General features: G+C 41.3%; 3 protein-coding genes across 8 annotated transcripts; all 3 read left to right on the top strand.

Annotated features, from left to right (window-relative positions):
* Positions 1 to 5,616: 5,616 nt before the first annotated feature.
* On the top strand, positions 5,617 to 8,349 carry LOC116029639. Its single transcript, XM_031271686.1, has one exon. The coding sequence runs from the start codon at positions 5,617 to 5,619 to the stop codon at positions 8,347 to 8,349; it is 2,733 nt and encodes a 910-aa protein (XP_031127546.1).
* An 18-nt stretch (positions 8,350 to 8,367) lies between these two features.
* On the top strand, positions 8,368 to 10,922 carry LOC116029638. The gene is made up of 3 exons (XM_031271685.1): positions 8,368 to 9,012; positions 9,045 to 10,453; positions 10,562 to 10,922. The coding sequence occupies exons 1-3, from the start codon at positions 8,368 to 8,370 to the stop codon at positions 10,920 to 10,922; spliced, it is 2,415 nt and encodes an 804-aa protein (XP_031127545.1).
* Positions 10,923 to 23,159: 12,237 nt separating this feature from the next.
* Positions 23,160 to 26,052, top strand: LOC116030746 (protein ABIL1-like). 6 transcript variants are annotated; one of them, XM_031273071.1, is made up of 12 exons: positions 23,160 to 23,319; positions 23,652 to 23,734; positions 23,983 to 24,133; positions 24,218 to 24,317; positions 24,430 to 24,519; positions 24,608 to 24,698; positions 24,822 to 24,908; positions 25,032 to 25,127; positions 25,232 to 25,284; positions 25,367 to 25,485; positions 25,591 to 25,603; positions 25,724 to 26,052. In XM_031273071.1, coding segments are annotated over exons 1-12 (966 nt in total). In that variant the 5' UTR covers positions 23,160 to 23,238; the 3' UTR covers positions 25,726 to 26,052. The 6 variants fall into 6 exon arrangements, with proteins under 6 accessions (XP_031128931.1, XP_031128928.1, XP_031128929.1 ...); XM_031273068.1 differs by having other exon boundaries at positions 25,591 to 25,643; XM_031273067.1 differs by having other exon boundaries at positions 23,161 to 23,319; positions 25,591 to 25,630.
* Positions 26,053 to 27,450: the final 1,398 nt, after the last annotated feature.

The following is a 27,450-nucleotide window of genomic DNA, read 5'->3' as shown; positions in this document are numbered from 1 at the left end:
ATAGTTGGTGCGTAGCAATTGTTGTTTGTGTTTGGAAAGTCTTTCATCTCAATGGGAATTGGATGGAAGACTTGAGCCTTCCCACTCTCGAACCCAATTTCCCTTCTATGGAAATAGGGGTAGATTGAGGCTTAAATATCTTTTTTTCTTCAAGAACTTGGGTTGATACACCACGGGAGTAGGGCAATCCTTGTTCTAATCCTTGTCTTGGCTAGGATTTATTTGTGCTTGCCTCAAGACCCTAGGTAAAATGTTCTTCCCCCCAAACTGAAGTGTTAAAGCATCGAGATGGTAATGCCCCTAACTTGAGTCATATTTCTTTATTTTGTTTTTATCTATTGTTTATATGTATTTGTTCTATCTTGTTGTCATTTGCTAGCTTCTTGTTGATTTTCTTGTGTTAGTGCCTAGTTTTGTGATTGCATATTGCGTGCTATAACCCCTAATCCTCTGCGGAACGACATTTCACACCCGTACACTCACCATCACTCATTTTTGCTACACATCAATGTTATATGTCCTTTGTGCAATTCGAATCAGGAATCCAACTAGCATTTATTTGTGGAATGCGACTATGCTAAACAATTATGGAACCTCTTGAAGCATAATTTTCAGGTTTCATCTACAAATACCTTTCAAGACTGGTTCAACGTCAATTCAAACATCTCAATGCTGATAATTTGCCTATGTTTGTCACAACCTGCTCTGATAAGTGCAAAAGATTCTACACTTATAAGGTCGTTCTAGGATCATGTTGCGTACAATTGCTAGCTTTTATGATTGATTTGAGCTTGAATTGCGTTAAAATTCTTGTTATTGCCATTGGACCCTAGTCCACACTTGGTTAATCATTTTTGTAGGTAGAATAATGTGCAAAAAGATGGAAAAAGGCATGGATTTCAAAGATTGATTCACGAGCGAAAATTGGAAGCAAAGAACAGGAACGGACGCGCCTTGGACGCGCGTCCGCCCATGCGTCCGGATTTTACCCCACAGAAGTTCACACAGCAGAACCGAAGTCTGCTGTGGACGCGAGGCGGACGCGGGTCGGACGCCCGCGTCCGAATTCTGGCTCTCTGAAGTTTGGATCATTTCTGCTGTGGACGCCCGCCAGACGAGACTTGGACGCCTGCATCCGATTTCAAGTCCTCTGAAGTTCATGAGCTCTGCTTAGGACGCGGGTCGGACGCCCGCGTTCGATTTCTACCTCTCTGAAGTTTCGCAGCAGCGCAGCAGAAACCCCGCTGGACGCGCCTCGGACGCGCGTCCAGTCGGGCGTCCATCGCGAACATTTTGGCGGGTTGGCGCGGTTTAAATAGAGATTGGGGCATTTTTGTAGGGGATCATCATTCATTTCCATCTTAGCTCACCTTAGGAAAATTCTCTCTCTAGAATTAGGTTAAAATTCTCTCCCATTCCACACTCAAATTCCAATCAATTTTCAATTCAACTAGCTAGAATTAGAGAGATCTTCACTTCAACTTTGGATTGCTCAAGCTTGTATCAAGATTCCTACTACATTCAAGTAACATTTCCAATTTCTAGCTTTATAATTCCATTTTTTAGCTTTTGGTTTGATTTGTGATTTGATCTTGAATTGTGATCTTGATCTTGATTTGTACTTTGATTTTTTATTCTAGTTTCTTCCTTTTGATCAATTGCAATGTTGATTTCGATTTTAAGCATGATTGGCTAAACTTCTTGTGGATTTGGATCAATTGAACTTGTGTGTATCTCTTGAATGCTAAATGTCTTACATTAGGGATTGAATAATGCTTAATGGATGCTTGATAGTGTTTTGGAGTGTTTGTTTGGACTCTAGGACAATTTGGCCGGTTGCCTTGGGGAATTAGTGTTAGAATCACTCACCTATGAGAGTAGGGAGTGTGTTAGACCTCTCCAACCACTTTTCCTTCCCACCTTTGAGAAAAGGGGGATTGGAAGACAAATAAAGCACACAAGGTGTTTGCTAAAATGCTTCTTTGAACTTAGGAGTTACGAGAGTAACCCTATTGTGTAGGAGAGAGTCCTTTGACCATGAGAATGGCTTAGGTGTTTGTGATTTTGTCTCAAGTATGTCTCTTAAGTGTTGCCACACCTTAAACCTCTAGGAAATCAAGAGATTACGTACTTGTTAGATTGATCCGAATCCTCTTTCCAAATAGATTGTTTCTTACTCATTTACCTTAGTTTGTTTACCATAGCATGCCATACACACCAACCTTTTTAGGATTAGCTTTCGAAAACTAGGCACCCTTATGACTAATCCCTTGCTTATCGATTCCCTCCTTGCCTTTCCTTGAGACCGACACTCGGGAACTTCTTCCCGTTTTAACACTTACACCTTTCCACCTCTCGCGAAAACAACAACTTTTCATGCTCGAAACTTTAGAAGCAAAGGAATGAAAAGATTTGGAATGCAAGGAACCCTTTGTCTGTTGTGGAAGTTCTTACCAAAACTAGAATTTTTTTGAATGAATGGCTTAAGGCAGTGTTTTCGGGCACTTAGTAGAAAGAACATCAATCTTCTGTCAAATGGGTTAAACCACATCAAGGCATCCTCAAGATGAACGTAGATGCAGCCATCGACATGAACAATAATACTATGGGTTTTAGCAGTATAATAAAAAATGTAGAGGGTGGCTTTGTGGCAGCTAGAAGTGTCTAATGGATAGGAAACTTTACACCTAGAGAAGCAGAGGTGTTAGCATTGAAAATTTAAATGGATTGATTTGCATGTTATTGGGCTTCGATTGATAATTAATTGCTTTAATTAATTAAATTGGGCTGATGTTTATTTAATTGGGTTAATCAAATAACCCATTAAATAATTAATTGGTCTAATTAATTAATTAAAGGTAATCGGACGTCGGATTGTTCGGCCCAAGTTGGTGCAATATTTAATTGAGTTGGACCAGACTATTGGATCAATTGGGCCACTCAAATTGACGGGCTTTGACTTGGTTTAGCCCATCAACAATATATGTGGGTCATATAATTTTTGAAGAAATCGTGGATGTTATAAATTGGTTCAAAAATATAAAATCATGAACCTGGACGTGATAATGTCCCGATACATTCCGTATATTTAATTCAAATAATTAAATTAAAAATAAGAATTATCCAAATAGATAGAGTTGGTTAGATTTTTTCCTACCAACTCACCACTATAAATAGTGGTCTCATTTTTGAAGAGATGGAGGCTCTGAAGATCTGCATAGCGAAGCTCTGCCGAAATCTCACCAGAATATTGTCTGGAACACACTTGCAATTTATTTGCACCGAGGGGTACGCCTGCAATTTATTTGCACCGAAGAACCCTTCCAGTTGGCATACTTCCAACTTGGCATACCTACAGTTGGCATACTTCCAACTCGGTACACTTCCAGTTCAGCAAACTCTGAACTCGGTACACTTCCAGTTGGCATCCTTCCAACTCGGCACACTTCCAGTTGGCATACTTCCAGCTCGGTACACTTCCAGTTCAGCATACTCTGAACTCGGTACATTTCCAGTTGGAATACTTCCAACTCGGCATACTTCCAGTTGGCATACTTCCAACTCGGCACCATTCCAGTTCAGCATACTCTGAACTCGGTACGCTTCCAGTTGGCATACTTCCAACTCAGCATACTTCTAATTTGGCATATTCCGAATTCAGTACAGTTCCAATCGTCATACTTCCAGTTCAACATATTCTAAACTAGGCATACCTCCAATTGACATACTTTTAGTAGAGAATCAGAGGACTTATACACAGAGATTGTACCCCTTTTTCGTTTGATACATACTACTTATTGTAACCGATACTTTGAATTTTGAATATATACAATTCAATTTTTTCGCGTTTACATATTTTGGCATGCCTGCTGGGACCACTCTGCCTCTCAACTCTCTACTACTAAACTACTTCTACCAGCGTATTCAATGGCATCGAACAACCCCATGTTCAGGAAGACCTATGCCTAGGCTACCCATTCCAAGTCTACGCCTCTAGCCGGCTCGGGCGTTGCTCAGAAGGCGCAAGGTCCGCTGACTAGGAACCGCGTCAAGAGCTCGGGGGTCCAACTGCTTGAACCTCTTGATATGGCTTGAAGAGTGGTTCGAAGAATCAACAATGTCCCAGCTGCCCCAAAGGCAACTACCTATGCTGGGAGTTCGCCCTCTTCAAGGGGAGCTACCGCTGGTGCTAGTCCCACTTCTATGCAGGGGAACGCCAGTAGCGGGAGTACTTCCCCCGTATCCCCGCCACATCCATTATGGAAGGCTGCGCCTGAGTGGACGCATGTCTACAATGTCATGCCTGCCATGGCAACTAACACTGAGTCCGTGGAAGAGCAATTAGCTAGAATTGCTAAGACTCTTGAAGCAATGACAACACTCCTGCAAAACCAAGATAAACGGATCAACACCCTTGATGATAGGGTAGGAAGCATCATGGAGGGGCAAGGAAGTCGTGCTCCAGGAAAGCAGCCCGAGGGGCAAGAAGAGGTTGTTCAGCAACCACAACCTCCTACTATCCCTGCAGTAGGAGAAACTACTTCTCACTTGCCTGCAACTGAGAAAACTATACCAATCACCGAAGGGATGATACTAGTGGATCAGTTGAACGACTACATAATGGGAGCTATCAAAGGCAAGTTGGATGGAGGCCAACCCTCATATTCCTATGCTAAGCCCTACACGCAAAGGATTGAGGAGTTGAAAATGCCTTTTGGTTATCAACCTCCTAAGTTCCAGCAGTTTGATGGCAAGGGAAATCCTCGACAACACATTGCCCACTTTGTGGAAACATGCAATGATGCAGGGACTTACGGCGACCTATTGGTAAAGTAGTTTGTCCGTTCCATAAAGGGAACTGCTTTTGATTGGTACACTGATCTCGAGTCCGGCTGCATCGATAGTTGGCATGATATGGAGCGTGAGTTCTTAACCCACTTCTATAGTATAAGAAGAACCGTAAGCTTCTTGGAACTCACCACCACTGTCCAGTGGAAAGGCGAACGTGCCGGTGCTTACATTGAAAGGTGGAGGGAATTGTGCCTAAATTGCAAGGAGAAGATATCTCAATCTTCTGCTATAGAGATGTGCATCCAAGGCATGCACTTCCAACTTTCCTATATCCTGCAAGGGATCAAGCCAAAGTCCTTCGAGGAGCTATCCAGTCGTGCTCACGACATGGAACTGAGCATCGAAGCCAGGGGAGGGCTCGACGTATTGAACATGCCTAACTCCTCCAAAGCTCCTGCAAAGCAAGAATTCAAGAGAGGAAATAAACCATTTCCGAAACAGGAAAAGAAGGAGGCAATGACTGTGAAGGCTACACCAATGACAGTCTTCACTAAAGCAAATGAAAGGCCTAGGTCGAGACCATCTTCTGGCTCGTCAAGAGGAGGTAGGAGGCCAACTCTTGAGGAAAGACATGAGAAAACATATCCTTTTTTGGATTCTGATGTATCTCCCATGTTCAATGAGCTACTCAAACTTAGGCTCATTGAATTGCCTGAGATGAGACGCCCTGATGAGGCTTCAAGGGTGAATGACCCAAATTACTGCAAGTATCACCGCCTTCTGGGTCATCCGATTTAACAGTGTTTCATTTTCAAGGATAAAGTTATGGCATTAGCCAGAGACGGGAAAATTGAGCTTGCTGATGCCGGCGCAAGCACGAATCAGATCTCAATTACACTTGGACGATTTGCTCCTTTGTGTACTGAGAAGGAACATGGAGGGCAACGAAAGCGTCCACTCCCATTCACGGTTAAACATGCTGCTGGTCAAAGTTCAAAACCACAGCAAAATGATAGCACATCTGAAGGAAAATGGGTGATTGTCACTCATAGAAAGAAGAAAAGTGAGCCTGTCAGACATCCAATGCACACAGTGCAGAGTTGGGTTGCAAAAACCTCAGCAAATGGCCATGCCCGTAGATCAAAGATGAAGGGGCATGTCAAGCAGCCACGAGCACCAGTTCCTTTGGCTCAATATATGCCAAAGGGATTTAATCTTCAAGGGGCAGGCAATATTAGCTCTTGCCTAAATACTAATGATAAGCAAGTGGATGCAGGAGAATGTTCATCTCCTAAACACACCGAAGATGAGGAAGTGCAAATGCATAGGGCAGCTTCCTACTCCGCAGAAATTACCTTCAAAGATGAAGACTTGTTACTTGGAGGTGCGCCACACAATCGCCCAATGTTTGTCGAAGGCTACACACGAGGGCAAAAGCTCAAAAGAATTCTAGTTGATCAAGGCTCAGCTGTCAACATCTTATCCCTCCGAGCCCTAAAAAACCTTGGTGGATCTTCAGATGAGCTTGCCCAAAGCCGTCTAATGATACAAGGCTTTAACCAAGGATGGCAGAGAGCAATCGGCATCATCAACCTCAACTTAAGAGTCGGAGGCTTAAGTTCAAGTGTTGTCTGCCATGTCATAGAGGCGAGGACATCGTATAACTTGTTACTCGGAAGGCCTTGGATACATGAAAATGGGGTGGTTCCCTCGTCTTGGCATCAATGCTTTATGTATGAAAAGAACGGTGTGACTGAAAAGGTAGTCGCCGATGAAAGCCCGTTCGCAGAGGCTGAGTCTTACTTTGCGGATGCAAAGTTCTACATAAGGAAACAGGTCTTTGTGGAAGAGGCCCAGAAAAGCAATGACAACCCGCATTCCCAACTAAAGTCAAAGGGAAAGGAAGTTGTTGAAGTGGATCAACACCCTACAAAGCTCATCTTCCCGCTTGCAAGAATTGACACACTTAAAATAGATGAAGCGGACCAAGTCTTGCCCACCAAGCGTACTGAGGGTTTTGACCCTAACGCTTATAAGCTTCTAGCTAAAGCTGGCTATAATCCTAATGAGCCTCGGAAGTTGGGAAAGCTTATCCCCGAAGCCGGGGGTAAAGGCAAGGCAAATCAACAAGAGCCCCATGAACGCAAAGGTTTGGGTTATGTCCCCCCTAAACCTGTGCGAATCTTTATAAACAGGGCTGCAAGCAATTGTATCTCCACAGATGAAAGTGAGTATGATCCACAACTCGATCCCGCCAAAGGCAAAAAGAAGTCAGTCTTCAAGAGAATGGGTAAGGTGGAGTCTCAGCGCTCAGTCTTTGATAGATTGGGGTCAAATCCTAAAACCTCCAAAAGAAAGTCAATTCATGATCGACTTGGAACTGTCCAAGATGTGAAAAACAACGCAAGTCATCATGCTGAAGTGGGATCTTCTAAAAGGCTTAGAAGCATGATTCCTTCTCGTATGAGACGGGAAACAGATATTCATATCTCATGCGGAGAGGTGTTGAAAGTCCAACCTCGGACCATTGTACACACTCGTGTACAAAAAGGGGAAAATGAGGAAAGCGTTGGCTCAAGTGACGACGTAGTACCACCTCAGGACGAGGAAGCGTCGTCTTTCCACATCACTTTATGTGATGAGACCCCGATTGAGGGAGAAGATGCAGAAGAAGCACCCCATGAGTTAGAGGAAGGGGTACGAGCTGCAATAGATGAATTAAAGGAGGTGGACCTAGGAACTCCTGAGAATCCTCGGCCTATCTTCATTAGCACACTCCTTTCTAATGAAGATGAAGAAATCTATGTCACGTTGTTGAAAGAGTACATCGATGTCTTCGCATGGACGTACAAGGAGATGCCAGGGTTAGACCCAAAGGTGGCAGTACACCGCCTGGCAGTGAAAAAAACATGCCGTCCAGTCAAGCAAGCTCAACGACGCTTTCGCCCTGAACTTATTCCCTCAATTGAAGGAGAAGTCAACAAGCTCATAGAAGTTGGTTTCATCCGCGAAGTGAAATATCCAACTTGGATATCTAGCATTGTGCCTGTGCGCAAGAAAAACGGCCAAATCCGTGTATGCGTGGACTTTCGGGACCTTAATGTTGCTTGCCCGAAAGACGACTTCCCACTCCCCATCACGGAGCTGATGATAGATGCTGTAACTGGACATGAAATCATGTCATTCATGGATGGCTCCTCTGGTTACAATCAAATTCGCATGGCGCCAGAAGATGAGGAGTTGACGGCGTTTCGAACGCCAAAAGGCATCTATTGTTACAAAGTGATCCCCTTTGGTTTGAAAAACGCAGGGGCTACATACCAAAGGGCTATGCAGACTATATTTGATGACATGCTTCATAAAATGGTAGAATGCTACGTTGATGACTTGGTTGTGAAGTCAAAACTTCGCGCAGATCACTTGGGGCATTTAAGAAAAGTTTTTGATCGCCTGCGAAAATTTCAACTCAAAATGAACCCCTTGAAATGTGCTTTTGGGGTTGCTGCTGGAAAGTTCCTTGGGTTCACTGTTCGACACAGGGGCATTGAGATTGAATAAGCTAAGATCGATGCTATAATGAAGATGCCCGAACCACGAAACCTTCATGAGCTTAAGAGCTTACAAGGGAAGTTAGCATACATTCGAAGGTTTATATCAAACCTAGCAGGAAGATGTCAACCCTTCAACCGGCTAATGAAGAAAGGCATCCCGTTCATATGGGATGAGGCGTGCAAGAATGCGTTTGAAAGTATCAAGTCATACTTGATGAAGCCGCCCGTGTTGACCGCTCCTATTCATGGTCGCCCACTAATCCTTTATATCTCTGCCCAAGAAAGCTCTGTGGGTGCCCTGCTTGCTCAAGAAAATGACAACGAGAAAGAGAATGCCCTCTACTATCTCAATAGAATGATGACCCCGAATGAGTTAAATTACTCCCCAATCGAGAAGCTATGTTTGGCACTAGTGTTCGCCATCAAAAAACTCAAGCACTACTTTGAAGCTCATATCATTCAACTTGTGTCGAAAGCGAACCCAGTAAAGTTTGTCATGGCGAAGGTCGTTCTCTCCGACCGCCTTGCAAGGTGGTACTTATTATTTCAACAGTTTGAAATCATCTATGTGCCACAAAAGTCTGCCAAGGGGCAAGCTTTAGCTGATTTCTTAGCAGATCACCCAATACCGGCTGAATGGGAGTTATCCGACGACCTGCCTGATGAAGATGTACTTATTATTGAAGTCCTACCCCATGGAAGATGTACTTTGATGGAGCTGTACACAGAGGAGGGGCAGGAGCTGGGATCGTCTTCGTCACTTCGGAGGGTGAAGTGTTGCCATATTCATTCACCTTGACGGAGCAATGTTCAAACAATGTTGCTGAGTATCAAGCATTGATACTGGGACTAGAGATAGCGGTTGACATGAAACAACTAAGAATCAACATTTATGGAGATTCAAAGTTGGTCATCAACCAAGTGGTGGGGCTATACGAAGTAAGGAAAGCAGAGCTAGTCCCGTACAACAACTATGCAAAGATACTCATACAATGGTTGGGTGACGTCACAATTGAACATGTACCGAGAAAAGAGAATAAGCAAGCTGACGCCTTGGCTGCATTGGCTTCAACTATTGCTCATCCTACAGCCCGTATACAAGTATGTCAAAAGTGGGTAGTTCCACCTATCTTCAATGAAGATGGCTCAGTAGATGAAACTGTTGAACTCCCTACTGCTTCCGTTTATGACATTGGCCAAGATGATTGGAGACAATCATTGATTGATTACTTCGCCGATGGGAGGTTACCAGAAGATCCTCGTAAGAGGGTGGATATAAGGCGCCGAGCTCCTCGCTTCATCTACTATAATGAAACTCTCTATCGTCGTTCATTTGATGGAGTCTGGCTTCGGTGTCTTGGAGAAGAGGAGGCATTACAAGCTATGCAGGAGGCTCATTCTGGAGAAGAGGAGGCATTACAAGCTATGCAGGAGGCTCATTCTGGGGAAGAGGAGGCATTACAAGCTATGCAGGAGGCTCATTCTGGGGTTTGTGGCGCGCATCAGTCTGGCCCTAAGTTGCACTTCCACATTAAACGAATGGGCTACTATTGGCCCACATTGCACTTCCACATTAAACGAATGGGCTACTATTGGCCCACAATGGTGAAGGATTGCATAGACTATGCTCGAAGATGCCAAGCTTGTCAATTTCATGAAAACTTTATCCATCAGCCACCAGAACCTCTACACCCAACAGTTGCATCTTGGCCTTTTGATGCTTGGGGACTCGATGTGGTTGGCCCGATTACGCCCAAGTCATCTACAGGGCACGCATATATATTAGCCGCCACTGACTACTTTTCGAAGTGGGCAGAGACCGTAGCGTTAAAGGAGGTGAAAAAAGAAAATGTTGCAGACTTCCTCCGTGTCCATATCATCTATCGATTCGGCATCCCGCGATATATCTTAACTGATAACGGGAAACCCTTTGACAATAAATTAATGGATAAGATCTGCAAGCTTTTTGACTTTCAGCAGCGAAACTCTTCAGCTTATTATGCAGCTGCAAATGGGCTTACTGAGGCTTTTAACAAGACCTTATGCAATCTGTTAAAGAAAGTGGTCTCAAAGTCAAAACGTGACTGGCATGACAGAATGGAAGAAGCTCTGTAGGCGTATAGAACCACATACCGCACACCTACTCAAAGCACTCCATATTCTTTGGTGTATGGTGTGGAAGCAGTCTTGCCTCTAGAGCGCCAAATACCTTCTCTAAGGTTGGCTATACAAGAGGGTCTTACTGACGAAGAAAATGCTAAGTTACGCTTGGCTGAATTAGAAGCCTTAGATGAAAAGCGACTACAAGCTCAACAGAGCTTAGAATGTTATCAAGCTCGCATGTCAAGAGCTTTTAACAAAAGAGTGAGGACCCGTTCCTTTCAAATTGGTGGCAAGGTCCTAGCTGTTCGAAGGCCTATCATTGTGACACGAAAAACCGGCCACAAGTTCACTCCAATGTGGGATGGTCCCTACATGGTTCAAGAGGTATACACCGGTGGAGCTTACAAGTTAATCAGCGAAGATGGTCTGAGAGTCGGTCCAATTAATGGGAGGTTCCTGAAGCTCTACTACCCTTAAATCTAGGGTATCGACGCGAGTCATGGAAAGTTAATGAATGACTCATCCACCAAAAATGCAGCACGTGGTTAAACTGCTAGCGCATCTCGCTTTGTCTATGGGTGGGCCCAAATCATAGGCGCTCCTGGCCCGCACGAGTTTAAACTGTGAACGGCTTTACTTATTAAAAAAAATCATTTGAACTACGTTTGACTTGATCTCCTTCATAGGAGTACGTAGGCAGCTTAGAAATCAAATCATCTAAGTTCAGTCATAACAAAAACAAGTCCAATTCATGTTCCGAAGTGTGGTATATCAAGAGATCATTCAAAAAGGCAAACGAGAGGCATTTCATTGTCAAGAGGTTGGAAAGGAACAACAAAAGTCTGGCGACAAAAAAAAAAATATATATATATATATATATATAATACAAAACAAACTAAGAGAAAAGAGCATCAATCAACGAAAAGCCTAAAGTTAAGCATCTCAATTTTGTAGGCTTCCAAGTCTCCTCTCGCTTTCTTTAGTTTCTTTGCATCTTCTTGCGTCATTATATCCAGTTTGTGAATGCGAGTTACTTCGGCTCCAGCCTCCGAAACTGTAGTCTTGGCAGTGCCCAAATCATCCGACATTTTAGTAATCAAAGTGTCACAGTCCTTCTTCGTGGCACGAACCAACTTCAACTCTTGCTCTAGTTCAACTTCTCTATCTTCCGCGGCTTTAAACGCCTAATGTTGCTTCAATAAGTCTTTCTTAAGTCGCGTGACCTCATCCTGGGCGTTTTTGAGTTCTTCCTTAGCTGTAGACAATGACATACTTTGAGACTCACTCGACGTTTTCTCCGAAATCTCATACCTTAGTTCATCAAACTCATGAGCTCGTCTGAAGACTTCCTCCACTCTCACCTTTAGTGGCGTGAAGTCTATGTCCAGTTTCTCCAAATTGGCAAAGGCGCCGTCAAAGCTCTCCCGCAAGGAGGAAATGTGCTCTACAGGAGTGTCCTCCAACCTTCTGCGAAGCTTGCTCCAAACATTTCCAATAGCCACCCTAAACTCTTCCAATACCATGGTTTCACCATCAAAGACAGAATCCTCTGGCCTATTTACTGGATCCGGTTGTAGCTCATCATGGGAACTTTGTAGCTCGGGTAAACCCTGCATTGGGGCGTTGGTGGGGTGATCATTCTCCCCAGTGTCACTTCCAGTTATCCCCTTACTTGATGATTCAGCTTCTTCGCTAACAGGCATCTCTATATTTTCCTGGCAAGAAGTAAAAAGAAAGACAAGTTAGATGCTGCTGGCAATAACGTGACGGCGGTATGTTTAATAAATGAACGTGAAGGAGACAATTATTTACCTTTATTGGGGAAGGTGAGCGGCGATTCCTTTTCCGTTTGAAATTGCGGTCTCTGTCACTACTCTCCTCATCACTTGAGTCCGGTACCGCATTAACTCTCTGTTTCGAAGTGGTGTCCTTCTTTCTCTTCTTAGGTGATGATTCATCTTCTTGGACTAGACGCTTGCCTTTCTTTGTAGTACCAACCTCTTGCCGCATGTCGATTAGGTGCTCGGGAACTAAACCTTTAATGTTGCGCTCAAGATGGTCCCCATGGACTTGGGTCCACCAGTCCTTATAACTCTGTGAGAAGTGTTTCTTCATCATGACTCGAGTTGTGGGAAATGTTATTTGTGACCCCGAGCCCCGAAGTGTAAGGTGACGCCAACGTTGGAAACCCTCCGCAGGAGTGATCCTACGTTCATCATTGCCCAATATGCCAGGGCTGCCGTCTTGATAGTAGCCAAACTGTCGGCTAAATCGATGGGGAGTGTAGGGTTCTGCAATACATGAATTGGCCCATCGTAATATGAGGAAGTTCGAACGGAGGCACATAAAATATTCATCATCTTGGGGGTGGTTTTCCTTCCCATCATCAATAAAGCGAAGATCTTTAGTTTGACGACGTGTTGTGCAACCCCAACGGACGCTGTCAGCCTTAAAGATCTTGCGGCGAGCTTCCACCTGACCATAACGTCTCGGCCACCCTCTCTAGAGTAAGTGATCATTTGTGGGGAGGCAGACACATGGTCGTTTGCAAAGTGGGTGTCGTAATAGAAAGACAACCATCCGTACACATAGTGGATGGGAAAGTGACTATCAGCTTGCCCTGGTTTGGCGGAGTGAGATATTGCATTTAGTCCGTTATAAATGGACGCAAGTACGGGTATTGCAAGATTTAACTTTTGGCCCGTTGCCATCAAACTAGCCATCTTGAAAGTTGCATAGCGAATAAGTCGTGTCGCTTTGATGGGGAGTACAAATACACACAGCTAACAGCTTAGATATGCTGCTAGGTGGGTTTCTTCTTCAAGTTCAGGGGGAATTCCGAGCTCTACAAAAGGCGCTCTAGTCGTTTTGGTCCAACCCGTGAATGCTGGGATCTTACCGCTTGGATTCTGGGTATTCTTTGTGAATGCTGGGATCTTACCGCTTGGATTCTGGGTATTCTTTGGGCGACTCTTCCTCTGACCTTCTTTCCTTGGAAATGGCCTTTTACGACTCTTCCTCTGACCTTCTTTCCTTGGAAATGGCCTTTTATAAATTTGCGGCCTTCTGCTCCAGCTTGGAAATGGCCTTTTATAAATTTGCGGCCTTCTGCTCCAGAACTCGATCCACTCGTTGATATGAATCGAGCGATTGTCATCTTTCTTATTGCGGCTACCACCTGGTTGCCTACGCCGGTTGTAAAGGTAGTTGTATGCTTGGAGCAAATACTTGCAACATTGAGGGGTAGACCCGGAGTCAATATCTTCCCCTGTCAATTCTGAAGCGGTGGGGACGTATTCGTCATAGATGTCACCAGATATCGATAAGCCGCAAAGTACGTGGAGGTCCCAAAGTGAGATCGAGAGCTCACCAACCGAAGTAAGCAGTGTGTTGGTCATAGGGCACCACGCCTCGCAAAACGCCTGAACGATGTGCGTTGAACGATCATAAGTAAACAAAGAGGCGTATATGCCGTAGTAGATCATCGCGGCTTCCAAGACGTCACGATGCCTACTGAGTATATCCTCGGTCCATTCCCAATACCCCTTGGCGAAACTGAACTCGCCCTTGAAACTAGGGTCCTGATTCCACGAAACCTCACCCTCAAGTATCCTCCTCCCTAGAGACGGGAGTTCACATGAATACTCCACATGTTGTAGGCCGGTTTGTAGAACCCATTGGGTTTCTATGTCGACGGCCCAATTCTCCACTCGGTATGGTAGCGTCGGGGCGGGAAGGATTCTTGGCTTCATCGGCGGGTAGATGAGGAATGATGTGCTATCTTTCCTGGTCTCGTCATTCGATAGTTTGAGTCTCCTCTTCTTATCAGCTCCTACTATCTCCCAGAACACCACCATCGTTCAGAACTCAATTCTTGGTATAAAGCTGCATTAAAAGTTAGGGAGCCGATCAAGTCAGGCAAAATATTTGCCAAGAAGTCGTCAAGCTTTGGAGAAAGCTTCTAAGGCTAAAATTTGTCACAAAATGCCATGTCATACATTATATATTTATAGATATATATATGCACAAGCAAATATTAATTGTGCATGGGTATATATTCTATAAATTATGTACGTGACACACAAATAGGGAAAGAAAATGTGAATCATGTACTTATGGGCCACATTTACGTCAAATATGCCTACACTATGTTCACTAATAGACAAACTTGAGGAATTATATATATACTACATATATACGTACACTACACTACGTATCAAAACAAGCATATATTATATTATGGATGTATGACAGTGGGGTGAGAAAAGCAAAAAACAAGAAATATATTATATTATATACACTCACGCCACACATAAAGCAAACAAATATATATATGGATTATATATATTATATATACACTACTCACGCTACACTAACAAACAAATATATATATGTTTTACATATTTGGGTTATGTGTGTGCAGTGGACCATGTGTATATATATATATAATCCACGCAGTGGGGTAGTATTTCAAAAGAAACAAGGGCCATTTTATTATGGGGGTATTTAAAAAACAATGGTCATATGGACCGTGTATGTGTATGTATATAATATATATATATATATACATGGACCCACACAGATGGAGTACAAAAGAAAAGCAGAAAGCAAGGCAAAGGTGAAGGATTCAATATATATATATATGTGCTCACCACAAGTGGAATGCTAAAAAGAAGGAAGGGCCATATCATGCATGCACTGCACATGCTAAACACATGATATATATTACATTATCTTAGCTACCCTACATGGAAAGTAAACCAGTGGCCCACATGTTCAGCAACACAAACAGCGAGGAAATGAGGATGGGTTACATATATTGTATATGCATATATTATACACAAACAGACAAAAGCAAACAAAAAAACACACCAAAGGCAAAACCTGGAATATGAGGTCCACGCGTGCGTGTATACACCCAGCTGTCGTGCAGGCTGCAAAACAAAAAAAAAATATTACCTCTATGGTAATATTCACACGCAAAAGGCATAGGGATATGTGAAAGAAAAGGCAAAAGAGGCAGAGCATATGGTTTTCATCAGATTGTAGATTTTAAAGCAGCTCAAGATTATAAATTGTGAAGTCTTGGAGCAAGTGATGGCGTTACAAGATTTTAGAGCACAAGGCTCTATGGAGATACAAGCCGATGAGTCTCTTCAGTTGTGAAGAAGCCGCAATGGGATATGTTTCTCCCAAAGCAGAGCGCAGTAGTATTCTTTCCCTCACCAAACTCCGGCAAGTTCATAGGCGACCCTGGACGTTACGCGGCGTCTTTCAGTGCCAAGCTAGGAGCGTCTTCCTCGGCTGTGGCGACGGTAGAGATGCGTCGGGACAATATCCGGCGACGGCTCTACGATGTCGCCCAACAGTGAGGATACGACAATGGTGGACGGAGTTTAATTTCTAGGAAGCTACCACCCAATGTCTCAATCTCCGGCGACAATAAGGCCGATGCGAGATCAGACAATGAGGGACGATTGCTCATGAAATTAGTCCCTGACCGGCGGCGAAAATCATCCAGGGAAGAATGATTGGCGAAGGCAAACAATAGCGGGGAGACAACATGAAAAAATTATTAATTTTCAAGAAGCCCCCGTCAAGTGTTTGTGAAGATAGCAAGCTCAGGCAATGGTGAAACGCACCCCAGAAAATCAATTTTCGGGTGGTTTCTACTCAAATGCCTCACGTATTTCGTCTCCTTCCTCCCTCCTGTAAACAAAAATAAAAAATAAAAAAAAAATCAAGAAGATGGTGTATTGTGGAAAGGAAAATTACCTAGCAGAGATTGATTGTAAGCAGCTCTAGTTCTTGATGATAAAGAATGGTGAGTTCTTGAGAGCTATTTATAGGTACAAAGGGATAGAATCCGGATGAGTTTGAATGTGTTTAGGATTCAAATTCTATCGATCAGTTCTGATTGTGGGTTATGTGATATGGTTTGTTGCAAATTAGGCTCCAATTCCAGTTGAATTTTTAATCTGATGTGTCGTTTGTGGATGTTGAGCGGCGGGCAAATTCGTGATGGTGTAGGAGAAAAGCATTGGAAATTTTCGTACATTGTTGAGGTTCAAGTTTTGAATTCTGGACTTGAATTTTGTGAGGAAATTGATTTTGGTTAAAAGCAGGAGTGTGAACGAAGAGAAAAATGAAATGGGCCTTTAATTTGATTGTGAATAATATTGGACTATTGGGTATGTTTTTTTGGTTGGGCCTTCTCAATCTAAATGTAAATTGTTGGGTTGCTATGCAAACATAGACTACAAATTTAGCTTCTTGGATTACTGAAAATTTCGAGACTTCCTTCCCTCTGCATTTGAAGCGCGTCAAGCAAGTCTCGAAGGGGCAATTTGTTAGCATTGAAAATTTAAATGGATTGATTTGCATGTTATTGGGCTTCGATTGATAATTAATTGCTTTAATTAATTAAATTGGGCTGATGTTTATTTAATTGGGTTAATCAAATAACCCATTAAATAATTAATTGGTCTAATTAATTAATTAAAGGTAATCGGACGTCGGATTGTTCGACCCAAGTTGGTGGAATATTTAATTGAGTTGGACCGCTCAAATTGACGGGCTTTAACTTGGTTTAGCCAATCAACAATATATGTGGGTCATATAATTTTTGAAGAAATCGTGGATGTTATAAATTGGTTCAAAAATATAGAATCATGAACCTGGACGTGATAGTGTCCCGATACATTCCTTATATTTAATTCAAATAATTAAATTAAAAATAAGAATTATCCAAATAGATAGAGTTGGTTAGATTTTTTCCTACCAACTCACCACTATAAATAGTGGTCTCATTTTTGAAGAGATGGAGGCTCTGAAGATCTGCATAGCGAAGCTCTGCCGAAATCTCACCAGAATATTGTCTGAAACACACTTGCAATTTATTTGCCCCGAGGGGTACGCCTGCAATTTATTTGCACCGAAGAACCCTTCCAGTTGGCATACTTTCAACTTGGCATACCTACAGTTGGCATACTTCCAACTCGGTACACTTCCAGTTCAGCAAACTCTGAACTCGGTACACTTCCAGTTGGCATCCTTCCAACTCGGCACACTTCCAGTTGGCATACTTCCAGCTCGGTACACTTCCAGTTCAGCATACTCTGAACTCGGTACATTTTCAGTTGGAATACTTCCAACTCGGCATACTTCCAGTTGGCATACTTCCAACTCGGCACCATTCCAGTTCAGCATACTCTGAACTCAGTACGCTTCCAGTTGGCATACTTCCAACTCAGCATACTTCTAATTCGGCATATTCCGAATTCAGTACAGTTCCAATCGTCATACTTCCAGTTCAACATATTCTGAACTAGGCATACTTCCAATTGACATACTTTTAGTAGAGAATCAGAGGACTTATACACAGAGATTGTACTCCTTTTTCGTTTGATACATACTACTTATTGTAACCGATACTTTGAATTTTGAATATATACAATTCAAGTTTTTCGCGTTTACAAGAGGCTACTTTAATCTGAGAAGCTTTGAGTTGGATTAAAAACATGAATTTGGACAACGTACAAATTGAAACTAACTCACTCAAGGTGGTGCAAAGTTTGAAACAAGCTAACATGGATTCTTTTTTCCACTTGATTGCAATGATATTAAACACTTATTGAGTACTTTTTTCATGTGTTTGTTAGTTTTGCTAAACGATTAGCGAATCGGGCAACTCACTCTATTGTTAAGCATTCCATTTCTAAGCCTGATTGTTCAGAGTGGTTCTCGAACCCTCCTTCCTTTATCTATAACATCTTGTCTTCGGACTGTTCTTAAAAAAAAAAAAAAAAACTATAAATGGAATTCTCAAGCATTTACTTTTATAAGTAAAAGACTTCTTTTTAAAAAAATCCTTGGAAGAAGCATAATAAATTTATAATTTTACAAAATAATAGACTTTGGCCACACAAAATTTAGTTTTAAGAAATGCAAATTATTCAACTATGCAGTCATTTAGTCATTTACTTACCATGTTCCAAATTATTCAACTATGCAGTTGCGTCTTAGAATAAAATTCAAGAGTCATTTTCACAAGTTGAGAACATTGCTCTTGTATCTTTTCCCTTGTTGAAACTTGAAAATCCCTTGTTGCATTTTGGTATAAGAAAGTAGGGAATAATTCAATATAAGAAAATCTAGCACCTAGGCCAAGATGAAACATACACGACAAATTATTACATTTAATAAGTAAATATAAGAAAATCTAGTAGTAAATTTAAGTATTTTAAAATACCTTACATTGAGTTCTCAGTAAATTTGTCTTTGGCTGCAGCGGCGGTTGATCTGCTACGTTTGCGGCGGTGGAAGCAAGAGGGAACGGGAGGCGGCGTATGATCTTCTATGTTGTTAGCGGCATCGAGAGGTGGCAGGCTGGAGTTTATTTGCTGCGTCGGCGGCAGCAACGGGAGGTGGCGTCTGATCTTCTACGTTGTCGGCGATAGTGGGAGGTGGCGGACTGGCGGTTTATATGCTCCGTCAGCGGCAACGCAAGTAGGAGGGAGCGGGTGGTGGCGTATGATCTTCTACGGCGTTGGCGACATCGAGAGGTAGTAGGGAGCAGTGTCGTTATCGTCGATAGTGGCATTTGATCTGATGTTCCTTCTCATCAATAGGTAGCGGCAGAGGTATCTCTAGGGAGGCAGCGAGGGATTTAGGCAGCTATTATTTATGACTTGTAAGCGGCTCGACGAGCCACGAGCCTAAAATATTTGAGCTCGAGCTTGGCTTGATTACATAACGGGTTGGCTCAAGCTCAACTCGAATGAAGTTGATCGAGCTCGAGCCGAGCCTTGACTGAGCAGCTCGCGAGCAGCTCAACTCATTTGCAGCTCTAACCCCTCAGAGCAAGGATCGGGGATGCCTTTGGGGTCGCAGATAAATTACCATGCATCCCTATAAATAATAAAAGAAAAAAAAATAAAAGACATATGATTCTCTTATTCTTTTCTTTTCTTCACTTTATTCAATATTGCTATATCTATTCCACTTTCGTTATAAGTGTTAGAGGATGAATGACTAATATGGGAGGGCTCTCTTGTAATTTCAATATCATAGCAGTTGTAACTTCCATTTCATATAAAAGAATGGAAATATCTCATCAAAATAGATTATGTAACTTTCTCTCCCAATTCGTTTAATAATGAAGTAAACTTCTTTCTTCCTTCTTCTAGCTGAGCTCTGATTCCTCAAAATAGAGCTTGTGATGTTTGCCACTTAGCTAAACATAGATGTTCCCCCTTTCCCTTGAGTGTTTCTTCATCCAATGCTTATTTTAATATAATACATGTTGACATTTGGGGTCATTTCCTAGTGAGCTCTATGAAAGGTGAACATTATTTCCTAACTAGTGGATCATTTCTCACGATTCACCTGGCTACATTTAATGAAAAAGAAAGCGGAAGTCAGAGAGATAATCAAGAAGTTTCACAGCTTTGTTTCCACTCAATTTGGAACATTGATCAAGGTACTACGGAGCGACAATGGACCAAAGTTTGACATGAGAGACTTCTTTGGTGATAAAGGCATTGTCCACCATACATCATGTGTAAATACTCCCCAACTAAATGCCGTGGTAAAACAAAAACATCAACATATCCTCAATGTAGCAAGAACTCTTTACTTCCCAACACAACTACCACTTGAATTTTGGGGTCATTGCGTCATGCATGTCGTGTTCTTAATCAATAGACTCCCTTCACCTGTAATTGAGGAACTCACTCCTTATCATAAACTACAAAACAAGGATCCTAATCCCATTGCTCTTAGAGTCTTCGGATGTCTCTGCTTTGCATCTACTCTACCAAATATGAGAAACAAAATGGATCTGACAAATCTACTTTTGTTTATATAGGCGTGCATCCTTATAGGAAGTGCATCCTTATAGGCGTACCTGCAAATACTAAAGGATATATATTATATGATATATCTGACAAATCTACTTTTGTTTCTCGTGATGTAACCTTCTATGAACAGTATTTCCCCTTCTCTGAGTAGACCACACTGGTGCTACACGGGTTCAATCCTTCCTTGCCTAATATCCCTCTATCAACACATCTACAGTATGTAGAACAGCCTGGGTATGGGGAGGCGCAGTTTGACGATGTTGAACGCGTCTAGGGGTGAAACAGTCAGCATTGGCAATCACTCCTCCCCCCTAGGGTTCTGCCACTCACTTTTCTCATGCTCTTTCATCTAATGAAACAGAAATAGAAGGCTCAGCCACTAGCCAACCTTTACACGAGGAAACAATGGATGAAACACATATCAATAATGAACAGAGTACAGGGATGAAGCCACTCCAGTTCCTAGACGCTCAAGCAGGGATAGGCGAATACCAAACAAACTACATGATTATTAATGTGGTTTGGTTTTTCAACATCGTTCTTCTCCTCATGTCCTATCCAAAGTCATCTCATATGATAATCTCTCTTCCTCACACAAAGCTCTCACCATGGCAGTCGCCTCCCTCATAGAGCCTAAGACATATAATCAAGCTATCAAACACCAATGTTGGAAGGGCGCAATGACGGCAGAAATAATGGCTCTTCAGGAAAACAACACCTGGCAACTAATAGAGCTACCTGCTGGTAAAACCCCCATAGATTGCAAATGGGTGTTCAAAACAAAATTGAAGGCAGATGGATCAGTAGAACGCCACAAAGCAAGGTTGGTTGCTAAGGGTTACACACAACAGTTGGGAGTGGACTACATTGAGACGTTCTCCTCGGTGGCTAGGTTGACAACCATTCGGACGTTCTTGGCTATAGCAGCATCTCAGAACTGGCGCATCCACCAGATAGATATAAACAACGCATTCCTCCATGGTGATCTTGAAGAGGAGGTCTACATGGTTTTTCCACCTGATTTCCAAGGAAACAAGCCAAATCAAGTATGCAAACTGTCAAGGTCTCTCTATGGCTTGAAGCAATCAAGTCGCCAATGGAATGCCAAATTAACAGCTGCTCTATTGAATGTGGATTTTAAGCAATCAAATGCTGATCCTTCTCTGGTCACAAGAAGGAATGATGACAAGTTTATTGCCCTTTTGATCTACGTTGACGACATATTAGTAGCGAGTGGCCAGATGGTTCTTATACAAGAGTTAAAGGATTTGTTGAATGCAGCCTTCAAAATCAAAGACGTGGGAGTCCTAGGCTATTTTCTATGCATTGAAGCAAATATCAGTAAAGCCGGGCTAAACATTTGTCAACGGAAATATGCTCTTGACATTCTCAATGATGCATGGTTCCTTGACTGCAAGCCAGTTCGAACTCCCATGGTGCCTGGCTCTCTCTTGTCTCCCAAAGATGGTACACCGTTGAGTGATCCAAGAGGCTACTAAAGGTTGATTGGGAGACTGCTATACCTCACGGCGACTAGGGTGGATATTACCTATGTTGTGCACCATCTAAGCCAATTTGTAAGTACTCCCACGGACAAGCATATGGTCGCTACTCACAATATACTTCGCTACATAAAAGGTTCCCCAGGCTAGGGCCTATTTTATCGGGCAGACACCACACTCAACCTCAAAGCCTTCTCCGACTCAGATTGAGCATCATGTGTTGAGATACGCAAGTCGGTCACGAGGTTCTATATCTTCCTAGGGGCTTCCCTCGTATCATGGCGGTCAAAGAAGCAAGCAACGGTGTCCAAATCTTCTTCCGAGGCAGAGTATCGGGCTCTTGCAACAACAACTTCTGAGTTGCAATGGATCAACTCATTACTTCTTGATCTGCATGTCAACTTAGCCAGCCCTGTTGTGGTCTACTATGACAACAAATCTACCATAGCAATAGTCGAAAATCATGTTTTTCATGAAAGGACCAAACACATTGACATTGATTGTCATATCATAAGGGAAAGGATCATTCAAGGCTTGATCAAACTGCTTTATGTATCTTCTCTGAACCAGGTTGCGGATGGATTCACCAAGCCTCTAGCTTCACCTCTGTTTGACACTTTCACATCTAAGCTGGGTGTTCTACACACTCCAGCTTACGGGGGTATTAAAGGATGAATGACTAATATAGGAGGGCTCTCTTGTAATTTCAATATCATTGTAGTTGTAACTTCCTTTCCATATAAAAGAATGGAAATATCTCCTCAAAATAGAATCTATAACTTTCTCTCCCAGTTCGTTCGATAATGAAGTAAACATCTTTCTTCTCTCTTCTCGCTGAGCTCCGATTCCTCAACAATAAGAGCTATACAATAATTCATGCAAGTATATGCTTGAGTTAACAATAATTTTCTTAATTTCTAAAAACTTTAAAAGTATTTTTTAAAAGAGAAAAAGAAAAAGAAAAAGAAAAAGAAAGGATGCTAAACAATTAATATTTATCCATATTTAAATATCATTTATAAATACATAATTATGTACTGCGTTTCCTATTTCTATATTTCCTCATTTCCCTTTCGATGCAACCTCGTGAGCCAGTATAAATTATTCCTTATAAACATTTTTGCCATTTGAGGTATGAACAAGAATAACATAAGAGCTAAATGGACATTTCTGCCCTCTAATAAGGATTCATTTCACAGCCCGCCAAGAAACTTTTGCTTCTACTACACATATAAAGCACTTAATTCTGTCTCTAATCATTTCCCACCTCCACTCAAACCTTACTTAATTCCTAAACCAACGAAATATGATCATCAATCTTCAGAACAAAGAATCCCAGTTTATCATTATTGCAATAATAAATGCGCTTAGCCCTATTTTATTGGTGATTTGGGTGAAATTAATCTTCCGTCTTGAGTGTAGAGGAAGGAGATGGAGGTGCAGAAAACGAAGCCCATGACGCTCCATCAATTGTCATTTGAGCGAAACAACAGTTTTGTCAATGCCTTACAGGTTGATTTTTCATCTGCATTCACAAATACGAAATCAAGATCTGCTTTAGGTTACTTATTCGCACTTGAATAGTTCATGTTTGACTTTCCCTGCATATTATATTAATCTTCACTTCGTCTGTCATCGGCTTTATTTTTTCCGAATGATTTTTTAAAGACAAGATTTTGTTTCTGTGGGTGTTATGGATTCGGGTCTTCTGTTTGAACTAGATTCCTCCCCTCCAATATGAAAATGGAGATGAAGAGGAGAAAGAGCTGATAGTGTTTATTGTTCTTTTGAAACACTTGTGTACTGTTTCAGTTATTTTGACTCTTGTGTAATGCCTGCTTCAGGAGCTTAAGAACTTGAGGCCGCAACTTTATTCTGCAGCAGAGTTTTGTGAAAAATCTTACCTTTATAGTGAGCAGAAACCAATGTAAGATAAACAAGCTCAGTCATTCTTCTGTCTTATTATGGAATTATGCGCTTGCTTGATTAAAAAAAGGACAGGTCTCCCATAATCAGTCTGAGGTTAACAATATCTACAATGCATTCTCATTTCAAGTAGTATATAAAAGAGAGACTATATAATGCTGTTTGCGCTCTTGCCAACTAATATATATCAGTCTGCATTTAGTAATATCTATAATAATGCTCTCCATCTTACTCTGTATGAACTTTTAGGGTCTTTATCAATCTAAAAGATTATGCTGCTAGAGCTCTTGTCAATGCTGTTGATCACCTAGGCACTGTTGCTTACAAATTGTCTGAACTCCTTGAGCACCAAAGCTTAGATATTTCAATCATGGAGTCAAAGATCGCATGTTTAAATCAGGTAATGTATTAGCACTTCTATTAGTCCACATTTTTCTTAAAGAATTAATGCAATCATGGGCTGAACTTAATGCTACGGTTTCAGCAATTTCTTACATTCCAAATGTATGCGGTTAAAGAAGGCCTCAGGAGACATCAGCTACTAGCAATCATCCCGAGGCATCAGAAACATTATACTTTATCAAGTATGATTACTAGTAGCCAATATTTTGTGTATCTAAAAGTACTTGAGATAAGAAGAGTTGCATATCCATTTGGTCCTTATTAGTCTAATTATATGATTGACTTTTGAGCTAGATTCTCTCAGCAAGAAAGTGCACTTTAGCGCACAGATTCAGATGGATCCTGGGCAACATATGCAATCAAGTTCATTGCTTTGTCCTTCAGGTAGGTGTTTTTCTCTGACATGTAATGGTTGACTAGTAGTGTTATGTTGTCTGCACAAAAATGTCAAAGACTATCTTATTTGCCATAGATGTAGGTACCCCTGCTACAAATTCTCTTTCCAGGAATCTAGCATTAGAAACCAAATCAGCTTTGAAAGAGGCTTTGTATGCATTCACAAGGTTAGTCATGTTATTATACACCTTTCTCCTGATAAGTGAAATAACTTCCTATCTTTATACCAATATAGTTTCTGGTGTGCTTAAGAGGGTATAAAACATTTTGATGTTTCTTTCCCTTTACAGTTGCGAGGACATAAAAGGTTCTGAAAGAGCATCTGGTGCTTCAGAAACCAAGTCAACCCTGAAAGAGGCTTTGCGTGCATTCACAAGGCTAGTCATGCTATTATCCACCTCTGTCCTGATAAATGAAATAACTTCCTATCATTACAGCAATATAGATGCTGGAGTCTTTAAAAGGGTATAAAAGATTTTAATGTTTGTTTCCCTTTACAGTTGTGAGGACATAAAAGGTTCTGGAAGAGCATCTGGTGCATCAGAAACCAAGTCAACTTTGAAAGAGGCTTTGCGTGCATCCATGAGGCTAGTCATGTTATTATTCACCTTTCTGCCGATAAGTGAAATAACTTGCTATCTTTAGTTGCTGGAGACTTTAAGAGGGTATAAAAGATTTTGATGTTTCTTTCCCTTTACAGTTGTGAGGACACAAAAGGTTCTGAAAGAGCATCCGGTGCGCCCAACATGTTGGGTATGTAAAGATTCTTTGCTCTTAAATAGCAGATCATGTGCTTTCAATTTCAGAATCACAAACCTGGCCTTTGTCTCTTCAGTTTTATTGACAGATGGTGAAGAGATCAATAGGGCAAAAGCCTCAGCAGATCCTCCTCAATCAACGAATGTAGATTCTGCATCTAGTGTAAGGATGCAAGCGTTGGGCCTCTTAGGGCGGGTAATGCTAAAGCACTTGATAGCTTATATGTACTAGATTCTGTGAGTGCATGCTTTTATAGTCTGCTATCTGGTTATTAATGGCACGATCCTCGTGTTTCTGCAGATTATGTGTGCATGTATGATACATGACGCTCTTGCCTGAAGTATCGTCTATCAGTAGTATCTGCCAATTTATTGCTGCTCAGCTCTGTATAATCAGTACATTATATTCAAAGGAAAACTGTTTTGTTTTGCAGAAAGCTCTGGCGGGCTCTAAACCAATGTTGCGATGCCGATCATTGGAAGATTGTCCAGGCATGCATTCCTTCTGCTTTCTTCGTCAAGCAGAAGAGATCAAAATTGAAGACTGGTACTGCAATGACATAAAGTGTTATTGCCTTAGGAATGCAGGATATGTATATGGATATATAGTACTGCTTTCTGTCACTTCTTTCAAAGACTCTTGGTTAATAATATCTGTAATTTTTTCCTGTGTATTTGCAAATGCATACCTGATATTTGCACTACTTTTCTCATGTGTGTATTGCCCTAAAGATTATAAAGAGTTTATAGCAATTGGTGTTTACTTCTTAAAAAGACTTTCTAGAACCTTAAACTTACCACTCAATCACTCAATCTAATTCATCTCATTTAAATATCACTAAAACAAATTAATAGAGTTGTCAAATTAGGTGCAGAGCAGAGAGCATTTCTGGTTTAACATGATGAAGAAACAGAAGAACATATTGATGAATGGAATCAATTACAGCTCAGGTGTACAAAGCAAGGTTATATACAAGAAGCTAAGAGGCGAGCAGTAACAAATTAGATTTCCTACTATGATATACACACAAAACACAATGTGACCTTGAATTAGGTTCCTTTGTCTTTAAACACTCCCCTCAAATTAGAGCATGTATATCATATGCACCAAGTTTGTTATAAATATATTCAATCTTAGCACTTCTTAAATATTTAGTAAATATATCATCTAATTGATCATTAGAACCTAGAAAAGTAGTAATATCTCTAGATGCAACTTTGTCTCAAACAATATGACAATCAATTTTAATTTGTTTCGTTCTTTCATGAAAAATTAGATTTGACGCAATACATAGAGCTGCTTAATTATGACAAATGAGCTTCATGGACTCTATTGTACAAATTAACTTCAATTTAGTAAGGAGGTTTTCAAGTACATAAGTTCACATGCCTTGAGGGTCATGGATCAATATTCAGCTTATGCACTTGATCGAGAAAAAAACATACTTTTTAGTTTTTCTAGAGATTAAGTTGTCACGACGGAAGATGAATATTCGGATGTTGACTTTCTATCCCATGAACATCATGCCTAGTGTACATCTGTGTAGCAAGCCAGTGCCTGACGATTCAATTAGCAATGAATCTCACTCTCATGGCAATCCAATCCTAATTGAAACATTTTATCGAACACATAACATATAAGTTTTCTTCTAATATCATTTTTTCAAAACAAGCTTAGAATTGAGGGCAGTGTGTCAATAATTCTCAAGCATAATTGGACCCTAATTATACAAGAGTCCACACAAAATACTTAATGCACAACAAGAACCATAACCTACTCAATACACATTCACTTAATGCATTTGGATTCATAAAAGCATCTATAACAAGAGAAAACTCAATACAAAGCTTAATAGAAAATCTAGTTTTTCATGATTTGACTTGCAAACTAAAAGCACAATGAAATTATATGTATTGAAACTTGAAACCACAAAGTAAATCAAAGGAATTGAAATGTAGGTAATGAAAGCTTAGCTTATCCAATGTTGATTGAAGATATAAGTTTGAATCGAAGTTGTAACCGAATTGTAATATTAAATTGAAAGCTAATATAACCTAACAACCTAAAGCTATTTTAAGTGGAGAGAAGTTAGAAAGTGAAAATATCAAAAGTGCCCCTGAAATAACTATTAATCCCCATTATAGTGGTTAGAATCGTACT

Source organism: Ipomoea triloba, chromosome 9, assembly GCF_003576645.1.
Source record: "Ipomoea triloba cultivar NCNSP0323 chromosome 9, ASM357664v1".
NCBI lineage: Eukaryota > Viridiplantae > Streptophyta > Magnoliopsida > Solanales > Convolvulaceae > Ipomoea > Ipomoea triloba.
Note: the sequence above shows the minus strand (reverse complement) of the source record. Positions and strands in the feature narration are given on the sequence as shown.

What these genes read in the sequence shown, in the direction of transcription:
- LOC116029639 (XM_031271686.1), top strand. Translation starts at nt 5,617, where the DNA reads ATGGCATTAGCCAGAGACGGGAAAATTGAGCTTGCTGATGCCGGCGCA.
- LOC116029638 (XM_031271685.1), top strand. Translation starts at nt 8,368, where the DNA reads ATGAAGATGCCCGAACCACGAAACCTTCATGAGCTTAAGAGCTTACAA. An exon ending in ACGACCTGCCTGATGAAGAT is followed by an intron (nt 9,013 to 9,044) that starts GTACTTATTATT and finishes ACCCCATGGAAG; the next exon opens with ATGTACTTTGATGGAGCTGT. An exon ending in GACAGAATGGAAGAAGCTCT is followed by an intron (nt 10,454 to 10,561) that starts GTAGGCGTATAG and finishes ACCTTCTCTAAG; the next exon opens with GTTGGCTATACAAGAGGGTC.
- LOC116030746 (XM_031273068.1), top strand. Translation starts at nt 23,239, where the DNA reads ATGGAGGTGCAGAAAACGAAGCCCATGACGCTCCATCAATTGTCATTT. An exon ending in GCTTTGCGTGCATTCACAAG is followed by an intron (nt 24,909 to 25,031) that starts GCTAGTCATGCT and finishes TTCCCTTTACAG; the next exon opens with TTGTGAGGACATAAAAGGTT. An exon ending in CGGTGCGCCCAACATGTTGG is followed by an intron (nt 25,285 to 25,366) that starts GTATGTAAAGAT and finishes TTGTCTCTTCAG; the next exon opens with TTTTATTGACAGATGGTGAA.